The following is a 16,384-nucleotide window of genomic DNA, read 5'->3' as shown; positions in this document are numbered from 1 at the left end:
TTACGTTGGGGATTCCCCCCCCCCCCCCGGCAGCGTACATTGTGACTACATCCCGCCCTTCTGCTGCACTGGAGAGCCCATGCCCACGTTTTGCAGCGCCTGTCTCCCCGGCTCCGATGGGCATACCTTACCGCCTTTAACGGGTGCAGGATCAGAAGTTGGCGTGTGATTAGCTTTGGCATGAGTTTGCCCCCCGGTGTTCCCGGAGGACCCTCCGACAGATGCGTGTGGCGTCAGCCCATTTTCTCAGCAGCTCTTGTTCCTGTCCGCCGCCTTGAGGATGATCCCCAGGAGGACACAGACAGCGAGGAAGCCTCCTCCATTGAAGAGATTCCCCGTCCTGAGGAAGACTCTGCCCCCGGCCGACCTCCACCTGGAACCATCACTGGGGGCATTATTACGGCGGAGATGCCGTGGCCTGGGGCTAGGAGGGTGACCTTTGCCGTGGTGCTGGAGTGGTGAGCAGGTTAGCGACTTGGACTCACCCCAGTATTCAGAATTCTCAGTATCCGGGAATTATCCCGGGCTTAGGGCTTTGCGTGCAACTGGGAGCAATCCAGGACACCCTTTACTCAGGAATCCTCCTGAGTTTGCATTATCTGGGGCTTGCCCCGGTCTTTAATGTTCCTGGGCCTGTCCGGGCGGGCGTTAATAGCGCGCCATCGCTGGAGATGGTACCGGACCCTCCCCCCAGTGAGGACCTACGCCTATTAAGAAAACGGGGGGAGTGTAGTATCTGTGCGACTGTCCCGTGGTACGACCTACCGACAAGGTGACGTCAGATGGCGGGACAGTCGCACGGATCTCTTTTTCCATGACGATGGCGAAGAGACAAGACGTGACACGCAGTCGGTGAGTCTTACCCCCGGGCCAGGACCCAGCCCGGCTTACAGTTATATATTGTAATATCTGTTAATAAACTGTTTGTACCATTACCTTGGGGTTTACTTTAATACACTGAAAAAAAACCACCCCCTTAGTTTACATGCAACACACAGTCATAAGGGAATTAAATAATTGTTGATTTTATGCATTTCTTACCGTTAGTAGGCCCTAGAACTTGCAGACGTCAGACTTCTCTTTCCAATGACGTCACTGGTAACGTACATGTAATACATAAATGGAGGCTGGAAAATTCCGGAAGGTATATTTTATAAGTTTTATACGGACGGTACGCACTGTGTATTTGATAATTATCTAGGTGAATCATTTACTCCTTTTTGAGATTTGTTGTGAAATTATCATGAATTTCTTTCTTTTTTTTTTAATTTAGCTTTGCTCTTGAATTCAGATTGATTATATCTATCGATGACCGAGTTCAATTTATTTTGCCTCTACAGATATCCGATACACATGACGAGATTGGAGAACTTTTAATGTAAACTTTGTTTACTGTTTTTAGAATAAATTTTAAACCAATGCGAACTGATAACTTCATGCCAGACATGAACGTGGACGTAAGGTAAACAATGTGAAATAAATTGAAATATTAAATGTGCAAAACACACACGACAAGTCAACAACGCACACACATGTGAGCTTCAGACGTTCAGTTGCGATTGGGTTTATCCAAATATCATAATAATGTTTATTTCAAAAAAAGACATTTTAGATTTAAGGATCTAAGGACCCGTTATACATATCACTATGATTGCTCTTCTTATTGATTGTTATGTTAAATAATATCTTGATTAGTTCACCAAAATCACTTGAACTATTAAGGAAAAATAGTTGTGGAAATCAGCCATATATACTTTTATACAAAAAGTTCAAGTATTTTAAACAAATTATGTAGTCCCTAGCAACAATAAATGTTTAACGCATAGTTTTTTTTCCTCTTTATAGCGAAAACTAAATGATAATTTGATAAATAAATTAAATTTGAAATAAAATAAAAAGGATAAGATTTATAGTCAACCTACCTTTATCATACATAAAAGTAATAGTATGAATTTACAAAATATACAGCCTTCTCATTCTCAAACATAGCTATTCACACACATGTAAAACACCTTTTTAAATGTATATGTAACATGTGCCTGATAATACAACTACTATATTCATCAACATATACTGTAAATTGTTTTAATTCCAGTGTTAAAATTTCACAATATCTCAAAAAGTACCATTGACAATGGTTTTAATTTCACGCTGCAAGAAATTAATTTAAAACTTCCTATAAGCAATTTAACATAATTAAAAACTAATAATAACATTCACGGTGGGGTTAATTTCACGAAAAATTAATAAATCACAAATATAGCAAAATTAAAACCATTGTGAATATTTGCCAATCTACAATATGTAATGAGAGCTTTATAATACAAGTTATCCATTTTATTTAATATGTACATTTGTATATTTAATGTGTTGTTTATAATACACATAAACTACACATGACATTTGTGCTTTATAAAACACATGTAAACCATGAGTTAATTAACGTACGTGTAACATGTGGTTGACTATACACATGTAAACCATGTGTTAATTAACGTACGTGTAACATATGGTTGACAATACACATGTAAACCGTACGTTTATTAACGCACGTGTAAAGTATGGTTGCACATAACATATGTTACACGTACGTTTCACGTATGTAACACATACGTGTATTCCAAACATACGTTTAACGTACGTTATGTGAAACGTATGTAGTCACACATATGTTATACGTACGTTTTACCACATACGTGAAACGTATGTTTGTAATACACGTATGTGATACGTACATTTCACATACGTGATACATGTGTTATGTGCAACAATATGTAACACGTACGTGGCACAATACGTAATATCGCGATTACCTCGCAGTTATATAACTTACTACCGTTCTTTTGCGGGGGAGTCGAGAAAGCTCAAATCTCACGAGATTACCGGGGCAAATGGCATTGTTTACAGTAGTGACAATCGAATGATTTGAATAATTTTATGCCGAAAGTACAATGTATTGCCAAGAATTGAATTCCAAATAATAGATTGTCAAATAAGGAAAGTTTTAATTATTTTACCAGCTTTAAAATGCCACGATTTTCAATGAAAAATTAATGAGAAGAGCCCGCTTAGTCAAATATATTGTAAAAAATGTAATATTTAAGGATTAGCTCCACTCAAAAATTAATTAGGCTGGTTCAGCGATTGTTAAGGAAGGTATTCCACCAGGATTTTTTACTTATCTGTCCTTATAAATTCTACAATGATCGATCTTGCATTGTTTTCAATATCACATTTGTCCCCAGCCAACAGACGTTCCCTACCTCCATCGCGAAAATGTTCCACTAAGTTAAGTACTGTAAACCAACTTTTATTCGCGACGACTTTATTTCGCGATTTAGCAGGGATTAACTTGTTCGCGACGATTAATTTTCGCGATCAAGCCGTTTTGCATCTGTTTTTAATAGACAAATATACTATAAGGACCGGTTCGCGGCGAGAAATATTCGCGATGACGAGGCTCTCGCGAACTTCGCGAAAATTTCTCGCACGCGAATAAAAGTTGGTTTACAGTAATCGCGATATCAAGTATTAGCTGTGTATGCAGTGACTTGACGTCATATTCTATTATGACGTCATATCTAGGTAGTTCGAAGAAGTAACTACAGTCTGAACAATTGATATTTTACGGACAGCCTTATCCTAGCTGCGTTGTCAACAATGGCATTGTAGCCACTGTATGATTGATACAATAACCTTGTAATCATCTGCACTCGATCGTTGAGTCTAATGCCGATCCGTTTTTTCATACTGATTGTTACATGTAGGCCAATATTTATCACTGATTTGACGACAGATTTTCCCGTTATTTCCTGCTCGTGATAAGGAGCACACGGTCGGCAGGGGATGTTCACTCTGCCATGGTACCTGATGCAACCTTTGATATTTTAGAGGTCCGTGTTTGCTCCTATATACTGATGCTGAAAGTCATGTTGGTTTTCTGTGTTTTAAAACACAAAAAATGCAACTTGTCAAAGAATGTTTTCTGCAATGTACATAATGAAAGATCAAAATCATTTCCAAAATATAACAGCTTTGGATTAAACCAAATTGACACTTAAAATTGATTTTTGAAGTACTCCCTATGTATGTCGGTATAGTTTTATTACTTTGTTGCTATTAAATGTAAAGATACTTACAAGTGTCATTATCTTTATCATTTGCACTCGACCGTCTATTCAGTGATTTATTACAGCACACATTGTAAAAAGATCTCGTTATAAAGGAGACGTTTTCAAACCGTTAACTGATTTTCGAACATACTGAAAAAAACATTGTCTTCATAAAGATCTTAATCTTATTTCAAATTAAGATTTGAAAAGCTATACATTTACGTATGATTTGTTTTCCTATGAACAGAAAGATAAAACAATCAAACATCTGCACGGTGTCTATTTTCAGTTACCAAAATTAACAATATTTCTAAATAATCAAAATTAATTCAAATTATTTTTTCCTTTTTTAAATAATTCTAATTGAACAGTTTAGCATTTAGATCTTATTCTAAGACATCGGAGACAGTTTTAAATATAACAAGTTAAACAGATTATCTGTTCCCCCATTGAAAATTTTCAATGTTACACTCAACTATATGCACAACTCATATATCGTGACCTTAATCATTTGCTTTACTCACACTGTTATTATTTCCTAGTCGCCCGCGTGTCTCAGTGGTTAGAGCGTCTGCTCTAGATTCGGGAAGTAAGGAGATGATCCTCGCGTCGTGGGTTCGAATCCACTGAGGGACGTGGAGACCGTCCTTCGGATGAGACCGATTAAAACATTTGTTCCGTGTCGCAGTAGTACTGGCACGAAAAAGATCTCTCACTTCTCAATGACTATGTTTGTATTTTTTGATAAAATGTATTTTCCTGTGCAGCTTCTGAATTGTCCGAAACGTCTTCGTAAGAAGTTGCAAAAGGCTCATATTGGTATGGAAGAATACCAAAGCCATGCGGGATTTTCTGTCCAAATAGTATCAAAATTTGTCACTTCATGGTCAGAAGAATCTTCACTAAGATCTTCGTTGTTGTCTAATTCCTCCTCGACATCCAGTTCAAACCGAATGTCATTTTCTTCTAATATTTAAATTTCATGTGTTTGTGAAGCCACGATGCTAATTGTAAAGTGAAAGGCTCTCACGGTCACAATCGTGACGTTTCACATTCCACAGTTGATAAGAGAGTTTTTGCAGCTTTCACGCTCGTGTGTTTCCGTGAGCAAGCAGAAAATGTCAAATTTTAATTGTTTTATCGGCTAAACCGCTACAGATAAAGAAGTGCAGATTTTTCATGTGTCCATAGATAAATTACTTTTATTGATTAGTAAAAAGAAATTATTTGACTAAAGGTACCTTTTAAGCCTTGGGTTAAGTCAAGGCTATTTTTTGACGTTATTCCGTTGGGAAATATTTAATATTTATAATCTCAACAACAAAAGTAAGAGTCAAACTTTTGTTCTACAAGATTTGAAAAGACCTTCTCGTTATTTTTTTTTTGTGGCACGGATATAAATAATCTTTGTTAATTTGAAGCAAATCTGGAGGCACGAGTGATTTCCTCGGTGCACTTTCAGTCATCGTGAATAATGAATGACAACAGATTAGATATTCTTATCGAGACGTGACTGGAAGGTGATAGTTCAGTAACATGGAACGCTTATATAATCTGCTAATAATGATAAAGTGTAACCTATTAATTCAATATGTTGTTCTTTGCAGTTCTACTTTTGTCCATGAGTTTGGCTGCAAGTTTCAATACCCTGGACAGTCAAACCCTTTCTTTCTCTGATTTGCTAAGAAGATTGAATGAGTTAGAGCAAAGACTGCAAGTGCAAGAACGAGTTAACAAAGATCAAGAGACGACCATTAAATTGTTGATCCTAGAGAATAAGAAATTTAAAAAATACGGAATTCCAGGCAGTAAACAATTTGTTGATGTTAAGATGCAAAATGGAAATAGAGGATTAAACAAAACTTACACCGGGGGAAAATCTGTTTCGACATATAAGGCGTATTTGTCGAATTCAAAACTGAAATCAAAGATATCTGATGAAAACTTTCAACCTGAAAGCTGTTGCCCAGAATCCATGTTGACCTTTAAGAAAGATAAACCTAAAAGAAGGTCCGTTACAGGTAAGCTTCGTGATACTGGATACATCCAGTCAATGAGTAAACAGAATGTCAAACAATTCACGCAAAAACATTTTTACAATGTAGTACTTGATTCAAACAATATTCGTGTCATTTTGGTGTTAATTAAGAAATGAATTTAATTTTTGAAGATTCATGAGGTTATGAACTACGACGCTTCACGCCGGCGTGAAACGTTGTAGTTCATATTCCTCATGAATATTCAAAAATTATATTCATTTCTTATATTTAAATTACTTTTCTGATGACTTGCCATAAGTTTTCGCCATTCAACTCTCATTTAAAAGCAAAACAGTTTGCACTATATTATTTGACGTCATGTGCGGTATCATAAATTAACAATGGAGATATTCATTCTTATCTGTGGTACATATGTAATGTAGTTCATGAGAAATTTAACTGCATTTTATTTTGAAAAGAATCATGGGGAAAATTTATTGGAAATGTAAATATTGTTTAATATATTTACACAGGTGGAGTTGCATTTTACTCTTATTTGTCACATCCTGAGAATAATCCAGGGTCTCACCAAACAATCGTTTTTGACAACGTTATAACAAACGTCGGTGGAAACTACAATCGTCACACGGGAACCTTCTTCTGTCCTGAAAACGGGGTGTACACATTTTCATGGACTTTGTACTGTTCTGCTGGTGGATATATCTATTCAGAAATTGTTGTTAACTCGAATGCTGTTGGAGCTATGCGATGTGGTGGCGAGGGAGCAAGCTTTTTTTTCAGACATACAACCGGCGTCGTCGTAATTGAGATTAATCAAGGGGATGCAGTGTACGTCCGTACACATCCTTCCAACAGCATTTCCGGATCACTTCAAAGTTATTCTTACTCGAGATCCTCATTCAGTGGATGGAAACTTTTTTAACTAATTTGGGAACATCCTTCATGTAATTTGACATGCAATAAAAAATCGTTTCATGAACCCAAAGTATTATATACATGTTTTATCGTTTAGGGTTGATCATAGTTATTTGATTAGATTGTATATTGTTTCACGTCCCTCTCAAGAATTCCTCACTCATATGGAGACGCCACCACTTGCCGGTTGAGAGCTGCAAATTATGTCCTATACTCGGCACTCAGAGCCATTTAGCATGGAGGGACCTTTTCGTGCCATTAACTACTGCAACACGGGACCTCAGTTAATACAGTCTTTCGAATAAATGAACCCGCGACGTAAGGATTGAATCCTTACTTCGCGACTCTAGAGCAGACGCTCTAACCACCGCGTCACGCGGGCGACTAGGTATATTTGAAAAAAATGCATAATGTCTTGTTAAAATTTCTAGATGTAAAAAATCAATGGTTTTAAACTTTTCTTCTAATTGATATGATTAATCCAAATATACCCTAAATAAGGATATTTTAATTATTTTTGTCACCGTTGAGATTCCCAGACAACTTTGTATTGTGAAAGTAAAATAACGTCATAAGAGTTTAAAAAAAAAGAAATCCTCTCTGATTTTATAGTAAGTAGCTTTGTCGGTATATGATTATTAAGGTCAGACGATACATTACCCAAATATCTGTTTTGTTTTTTTAATAATATATGAAAAATAAAAAAAAAATCATTAATTACTTTCTGATTTCTGAACTGGTTTCTAAATGTTAAAAAAAAAAGAAACACTAAAAATGTAATTTTGGCAAACTAAGTTTTTTTCCCTTAAGGATTGTATAAGAAATCCAATTCTCTTGTATCTTGCACCAATGACTGGTAAGGTACCTCAATTTTTTGTGAGTAAACATGATATAGTATTAATTCTTCAATGACAAAATATAAGAAAAAATATATATAATCGAGGAACGCCTCGTCTGTCCTTAATTATATAAACTGGCTTTCACATGATCTACAAAAGTAAAGCACATTCACTCTCAATTATAAACTCTGCAAATTCTTGGAGAGGGGGGTTTACTACCCAGCTAACACAAAAACATTTCTTTAAATATGTTGAGGAAACATTTTTAAAATTATTCTAAATTATGATTTTTAAACTCTTTTAAAACTTGTTATTGAAATTGTTCAGCAAACATTTTAAAACACTACCTAAAAAATGGTACAAAAACATTTTTCAACAATGTTTTAATCACGTGATTTGGTATGGTTTTTAACCGTTTTAAAACATTTAGCAAAATATTTCAAGAAATTTTATAACGTTATATTAACATTACCATAAAAATGTAACAAAAATATTTGCGAAAATGTTTTATTCACGTTATTTTGCATGTTTTTTTTTTTGCAAAAAGATTTTTAAAACATCAAAGTTTTTTTTCTTGAAATGTTTCTTAACGTTTAATTTTGTTTAACTTTATGAACATTATTGCAGCTTTTGACACGTTTAAAACATTAAATAATGAAATCTATAAATTTTAAAAGAAATAAACACAAATTATATTTTATTTAATAAGCTTTTATATAAACCCATATTTGATATATGATAAATCACATCAAATATCCATTCTAAGTACTAGTTTTAACTTTAATTGTTTCAAGTCGTCACTAGATTTCGTAAAAGGTAAAAACGCCCTTTAATTCATTCACTCAATTTTAGAAGAATAGAATCATAGAAATCCTATGTTCTCTGACGTAGGTCGAACAGAGCGGCGGATCTATAAGTTAGAATCACATACTCTTAAAAAGGCTAACAAAGAATCTGCATTTGAAAAGAATAACACAGCCCTACGATTGAGAAAAAAAATCATCTTTCTACATAAGGATATGAAGATAATGAACAGTATTCAATCTCAAAGTCCATCAAACACTTCAAAATAGGAGCAGAGCAAACACGGAACTCCGAAACATCAGAGGTGGGATCAGGTTCCATGGAGGATTGAGCATCCCCTGCTGACCAGTCACACCAGCCGTGTGCTCCTTGTCATGATCACGAAATATCGGAAAAATCCGTCGTCAATTCAGTACATAAATAATGGACTAACAATTAGTATGAAAAACGTCAGGCAGCATTTGACTCAATGATAAATTGTATTTGTTGACAAGGTCATTGTATCGACCGTAGAACTTACAGAAAGATGACTTTAATCGAGACTGTTGATATTCTTGATTCATCAACTTGCTTGTCAATAATTTACCTCGTTTTAGAAATTGTTCATACGTAGAGCATGCTTTTGTGTATCGAATCAACTGAGATATATGGGTACAGTCCACTGATTGTTTTCCCATAGGCGACATAATGTAAACATTTCTTCTCATAGCGATGCTTGCATGTACCTAATTTTTGTTCAGCAGTGAGTGACCCCTCAAATCAAAGCACATCAAGTTGTCTTTTCTTGGTTAAAATTTCGAGGTGGCATGTCAGATTCGTTTTCCGGCAAAATCCGTCTGTTTGCGGGAACCTCTTAAAATGAAAGTGAAAGTAGGGGAATTTCAGAGTTCTCACTGGCGATATAATACACAATATGTGTTGGCTGATCTTGTTGATAAATTTCATTTGCCAAGCTTTTTTGGTAGGAAATATACTCCTTATCAACAGGTGTGAGGCTCAGTTCAGAACATCTGCTCATTTTTTTATGCAAGTCTGCGAATTAAGGAATTGTATTTTTTCTGCAATACTTAATTTCTTCTCCTACCGATTCTAAAGATAATTAGTAGGATATACCCAAAATGCAAAAGCATTTTTTAGATTTAACAATATTTCACACTGTTTGTCAATCTAGAGCATAAGTAAAGACATCGATCATGCCAAATTTAATGAAAATTCAACCATAAATTAAGATTTTACAGGATGTACAGTTCTATGTGTAATACCCTTAAAAATACTCCAATCTAGCCAAAACCCCACCGAAGTTTTAAGTCCATGTTAGCCTATTAACACATTTATACCTTTCTTATTCAACTTCATAACTTTAAATACAATTGGTCAAATCATAATCAATAATTCTCTTATTTAAAAAAATTATGTATTTCCGCACAAAATATGATCATTTTTCACCATATAATTAATAGTTTCTCCAGAAATGACAAAAAAACTTAACAAGTACTCGAAAATAGTTGAATGAGAAAGTACTGATTATTTCCTATGCATTGATGTATCATTCATGAAGTTAAGTCTATGAATAAAAAAGTTATAAGCCTTTATACTCCTATATAGAATCATTTGTTTCAAGGCAATTTTATGCCAATGCAAATTTACTCATCTATGACGTCATAATGACATCATAATAGTGGAAAGCGTAATATATGTGTATCATCACTTCTCCCGTACCACTTTTCCTTGAAAGCAAAATCAGTGCTAATATATATTCATTTTAGCTATAAAAAATAAGACTATGTGGTTTTGCAGATTATATAAATATGAAATTCCTTGGTAACGATTGTGTAATTTATATGAAAATGAGACAAAACTTATGAATTTCCTTACAAATCGCATAATTTTGACTGTCACATATTTTTTATATTCTTAATAATATATTTAATATTTAATAATTTTTATATTCGTGTAACCTAAGTAATGCATAATTTTCAAAACAAAGATGTACAATGTATGTCACGTCACGTTTTAGAAGTTTCTCAGCCTAAAGCCTAAAGATTGAAATACCCAATTCTACAAATTTCTGTCCTTTTTCCATTTTTCCCCTCAAGAAAAGTCTGGGTATCCTCTTGCATCAACTTATTTTTAACTTATATTTCAAACAACTCCCAATCTTTCTATATGATGTTCAATTTCAGTAGAATTGTCAAGAAAACTACGTCAGCATACAACGTTCATTACTGCTTTTAAGGACATATGCAAGGTACCTTACCTACTGATAATTTATCAAGATATTCTAAATTAAAACTGATGATACCACGAAATTTTTTTTGACAAAAAATCAGCATGTCTTACCAGGGGTTTTGAAAAGATATTAAATTGTGAAAATGTTTACATTGTTTTAAGAAAAATGTACAAAAATTACAAAACATAATTTCCAGATTTTTTTCATCAAATATTGTTTTAGAAGAGGTGTACAAATCAATTTATAGACAATGTATTGTACACAGGTCCTTCAGTTAGTGAAACTCTTAAACTGCAGGGAAGAACCTAATAAAGTTCAATCTACATTGCGTATGACCTGAATTTGTCTAGGGGGATAAATACTTAAACCAGAGCCTCCAAAAGACGGTCACATCTTTAATCATACTTGGACAGACGTCGATCGGATTGCCCTAGGTTTGTCATATCACATACGATTGCATACTTTGATACTTGTGAGTAAGTCTTGAAATAGAGATGATCTGTGAAGGACGTCACTCTATAATGAAAACAAAGGCTATTTGATACCTTCATGGAGTCTAAAGGTGATATATAATGGAATGTAAGACGCCATTCCGAACGTGAGTCATGTGACTACAATTTCTTGCCTCCTCAAAGAGATTTTGCTTCAAAAACATATTGCTCTAAATCATTCAGTCTATTTAGCAAATCAGAAAGAGAAACATCTTTACTGTCCCAGGTATTGGTACTGACGGACAAGGACACCGACAACATGAAACCTGCAAAGAACAACATATTGAATTAACACATTTTACACGCATGTTGATCCTCATAGCAAGCAGGTTATATCAGTGTGTTAAAGTATTGAACTCTCGCCTAACAATCATGTTATGATAAGGAGTAACGAATTGGAACTCTATACTTAAATGGACATAAAAATGTTATGATTGCCTCTTAACATTAGAAGAGAAGATTATCAAAGAACATCAAAACAATAAGAATCTCTTATCAATTCTGCAGAACAGCTATCATTTGTATTCTATATAATATAGGACCTCTTAACACTATATACTATATCTCGCATATTGAAATGTGAATGAAACATACGGAGAAAACGAGCAATATTCAAGATTAAAAGTCCATACAACAATACGAAATGAGAGCAAAGCAAACAAGGACTTCAAAAACTTCCTAGATGGGATCAGGTGCCATGGAGGAGTGAGCATTCCCTGCCGACCGGACACAACCATCGTGTGTCCCTTGTCATGATCCGTAAATAACGGGAAAATCCGTCATCAATTAAGGATATAATAATGGAACCAACAATTTAGCTCTATAATCACCGACATGTTTTTTTTTAAAATACTACAAACTTAAATACACTTTTAAGTGCGCTCTTTCTTGAAATCATATAAGAAGCCTCCACAGAAGGAAACAACTGTGAAAAAAAAAACATGTAAAAGTACTATCATCAATAATTCTAAATTGATGGTCAAATGTTAAAGTTTCATATAGTTCTGAGGATTTATTATTTTTTGCGTGTAGCTGGGGGACCTGTAATACCGATGACAGGTATCCCGAAAGGTTGGAAGGGGGAGTCAAATTCATTCCATTTCCGAAACCAGCAACAAATTTGGAAAAATGCAGAAGGTGGATTCGACTTTGCGGAAGGCCTTCATATCAACTTAATGAGGATATTTTAAGAGACCGAAATAAATCCAAGCACTTTTATGTGTGCACAAAGGTAATTACTGTAGAGCTGAATGAATTGATTTATTTGTATTTTGTTATGTTATGAAATATACAGATACTGTAGGGATGGGGACAGGGCTGGATATCAGCTTGTTATAACATGAGGAGAGTCGTTTACCTTTAGACTGTATCTGTATTAGTATAGCACAGTGACTAATAGGAGTGAAAGCACAGAATTTCATAATCATATTTTTACTTTTTTGCAAATGTACATGTATTGAAAGTTTAAGCGACTGATTGAATAACAAAATAACATTTTAAATTACCACAGCATTTTATTGACGGGGGACAGTCAGAGAAATACCCCGACCCACTGCCAGCTCTACAACATGACCGAGTCACCCCAAGCAGACCAGCACCAAAGAGACGCCAATCATTTGATTGTCTTAATGACAACTCAAAACCAAAGAGGGTTTTGAAGGAGATCAGGTACAAATATTGATAAGAGTATATTTTTATATTGGAAGTAAACAACATTATATACTAACTATAAATAATAAATATCACAGGGAATAGTTGCTCACATAATAGTCATGCTATTTCCTAATTTAGTTGAAAGTCGTGCAAAAATTACATAAATATCACTTCATGTGCAGTGTTGTCCCTAAGGTTTGAAAAAATAGGAGGGAACTTTGAAAAAGTAGAAGGGTCTGGAGTTCCTCCCCAAGAGGGTACTGAGGGGGATACCAGTATAACCAGGGGGATATGTCATTATTGGCTGGGAAATTCCAGGAGTACAAGTACAAAATTATCCATTTTTTCTTTTATAACTTTTATGTAAAGTTTTCTTTCCACAATATTTAGGTGATTTGTTTTTCGAGTAAATTTAAAAGTTAATGCGAGCCAATTTTTTTCTCTGTATTTAAAATTTGAGAAATTAAAAATTATTGAAATGATTAAAATTTTGTGTAGGGTGAATGAAAATGGAGAGCAAGAAGTTCAACACATAGAGGATGTGACTGTGCCTCATCTAGAAATAAGCAGCACTACTGCCATCTCGGAAAACTGTCAACCTCAAAAAGAACCAATAAACCCTACTGGTATGATTGTTTATTTTTTTGATTCAAAGTATGGTTTAAAGTGATTAACATACACATCACTTAATTTTCTCAACAATGAAAGCATAGTATCAATGCATGGATATATGCGTTCAACAGATATTTCTTGTCTTGTGTAAGTTACAAAATCACAAAAGGGTGCACCAGTTACCAGTAACTGACCTTGAACTTGGAACCAGTGAGAATGTGACCTTTTCAATGTGTAATTGGAGCCAGAAATTTCTAGGAAAAAATTTGTTTGTTCCTCACAGGCTTCCTTGAGAGTACAATCCCTAACCGAATATGGACATTTAATTTCAAGAATACCCGTTACAGATTTTTCGCAAACTTTGGCATCAGGTGATGCACCCAAAAAGGGGAAAAGGGGATTTACCACTAGCCCAACATCATGTATGTGGTTCCCAGAACTTTTGATGTACATTTGTTTTGCTGTTTTTTCGTTAGATTGTCCATACGATGTTGGGGCTGATTTAAACATTTTTTTGTCAAATGTATTTTTAATGAAAGTGTCATTTATCTCCTTTTTTCTGTTCATGACAGGGCCAAAATTTGAGGCTGTGATTCGGCATTTCCTTTCAGCAAACCATATCGCACTGTTGTTCTGGTCTTTGGTGCTCCGCTCGATCTCGGCACATTTTTCAAAGGATGTATAAAGCTCTTGCCAGTGGGGTTGCATTTCACATATTTTAGTACTTTCAAGGTTAAGCATCATGTAAGGTTTAGGAAAATCAATTTGGCCACATATATCTGCTCCATCTGGCCGAGGTTGCTCGAGGGGTGTTATCAAAGGAGCCTAGGTACAAATTTGTAAATTATTAATTAAACCATCTTTTATTTTATTTCAGTGATCAACAGCCTTGATGTTTTGGCTATGGCTGCTGAGAAGAGGAAGTTGGAAGAAAATATACTGTCCCTTAAAGAGGAAAACATCAAATTAAAGTGTGAAACTAGAAAATTAGAAGATGACTTACAGAAACAATGTAATATGAGATTTGATAACTTGAAAACAAATGAATTTAAATATTATACAGGGTTTGAATTAGCAACATTTAATGTTATATACCAGTTTTTAGTCCCTGTAGATAAGCCATTTAAATACTCAAAAAACATTAGTTGTTTAAGAAATCTCAGTATGAAGGATCAATTGTTATTTGTTTTAATCAAGTTACGACAAAATTTTGATTTCAAACATTTGTCTCGGCTCTTTGGAATTTCTCCTCAAGACTGTAGTGTTATTTTTAATAATTGGATAAACTATATGTTTTATCGCTTTGGGTCAGTACCAATTTGGCCAGACAGAACTGTTATTATAGAGAAAATGCCAAGGAAATATAAAGAGGAATTTCCAAATACCCTTGTCATTATTGATGGTACTGAAATAAAAATTCAAAGACCTAGTTCTTTAACAAAACAAAGTCAGTTTTACTCAGACTATAAGTCCAGTACAACACTTAAAGGATTAGTTGGTGTTGATCCCAGGGGATCTATAATATTTGCTTCAATGTTATTTTCAGGGTCAATATCTGACAATGATATTACTCATCAGAGTGGATTTTTTTAATGTTTTAGAGGAAATGATGGAAGCAGGTAAAATACACAAAGATGATGGAGTTATGGCTGATAAGGGTTTTCGTATTGAAAATGATCTAGAAAAGATAGGGCTTAAGTTAAATATACCACCATTCTGTCCTGCATCTGGCCAGATGAAAATATCGGATGTTATCAGATCAGTTAAATCAGATCTGGTTTGTCTGTTGTTTTTGTTTTCTTTTTTTTTTTTTTTACAAATTTCATGCCTTTCCTTATTCAGGATTGAGCACTGATTTAATTTACTTGCTTACATGATATGATAATCCTGATCCAAGTGGTTGTTGGGATTGACCAGCATCAATCATCTGGTTGGGTTCAGACACAAGGTATGAGATGGGTGTAGATGAAAGATTTTTTAATAAGGCGATGTCAGGTTCATCCAGTTCTACACTCCTTTAAAATTAAAATATTTCAATACATACACTATTTATTTTGTAAATGATATTGTCAGAATATTAAAAAAAAAAAAATAATGTAAAGGAAAAGAAAAGGGAATGAATTTTATTCTGTTCTTTTTTTTTTAAGTTTTGATTGTATGTATTAACTATTGTATTTATAATCATATATATTTATAAATATATTTATACATGATGTATTTATAATTATGTAGCTATTGTAATACCGGTATAACTATTACATTACATTTTATTAACTGATGCTGTTATGTTACATAACTGACACTATACTGTTTAAAAACATAAATTGAACAGAATTTATTGGTGTTCTACCTGTTGTCATTATACATGGCCATAACTGGTTTTCTCTTTCTATTAACATTACCAGGCCTGGCTATCACAATTTGTGAAACTGGTTCAGCTTGAATCTTGGGGCCCCTTGGTTTATCCCATTGTTGGGGAAGGCTTGTTGACGAGGGTTCTGCTGGAATTGCCTTGTACCCATTAATTTTCCAGGATTCAACCATTAATATTATTGCTAGAACATGTGCACATTTTCCACCAGAACTTAAAAGTCGAAATTACTGGAGAGATTTGTGGGACGACCATTTGATTGGGGAAGGGGGGGGGCAATATTTTTTTGCGAGTCAGATTATTTATTTTCATGTATGTGAAGGACAGATTATTTATTTCCAATGGCAGAATTTTTAT

The 16,384-nt window shown here is 34.5% G+C and overlaps 1 protein-coding gene across 1 annotated transcript; it reads left to right on the top strand.

Annotated features, from left to right (window-relative positions):
• Positions 1 to 820: 820 nt before the first annotated feature.
• Positions 821 to 15,413, top strand: LOC134273092 (uncharacterized). Its single transcript, XM_062755269.1, has 6 exons — positions 821 to 852; positions 1,403 to 1,462; positions 12,424 to 12,622; positions 12,902 to 13,059; positions 13,543 to 13,670; positions 14,534 to 15,413. The coding sequence occupies exons 1-6, from the start codon at positions 821 to 823 to the stop codon at positions 15,247 to 15,249; spliced, it is 1,293 nt and encodes a 430-aa protein (XP_062611253.1). The 3' UTR covers positions 15,250 to 15,413.
• The last annotated feature ends 971 nt before the right edge of the window (positions 15,414 to 16,384 follow it).

Source organism: Saccostrea cucullata, unplaced genomic scaffold, assembly GCF_032062105.1.
Source record: "Saccostrea cucullata isolate Sc308-1 unplaced genomic scaffold, CSIRO_AGI_Scuc_v1 ctg1156, whole genome shotgun sequence".
Lineage (NCBI taxonomy): Eukaryota > Metazoa > Mollusca > Bivalvia > Ostreida > Ostreidae > Saccostrea > Saccostrea cuccullata.
This window is presented reverse-complemented; position numbering and strand designations above follow the sequence as displayed.

Coding starts and splice junctions, on each gene's coding strand:
- LOC134273092 (XM_062755269.1), top strand. CDS start 821: ATGGCGAAGAGACAAGACGTGACACGCAGTCG. Junction 853..1,402: donor CAAGACGTGACACGCAGTCG/GTGAGTCTTACC, acceptor TACTGTTTTTAG/AATAAATTTTAAACCAATGC. Junction 13,060..13,542: donor AGGGTTTTGAAGGAGATCAG/GTACAAATATTG, acceptor AATTTTGTGTAG/GGTGAATGAAAATGGAGAGC.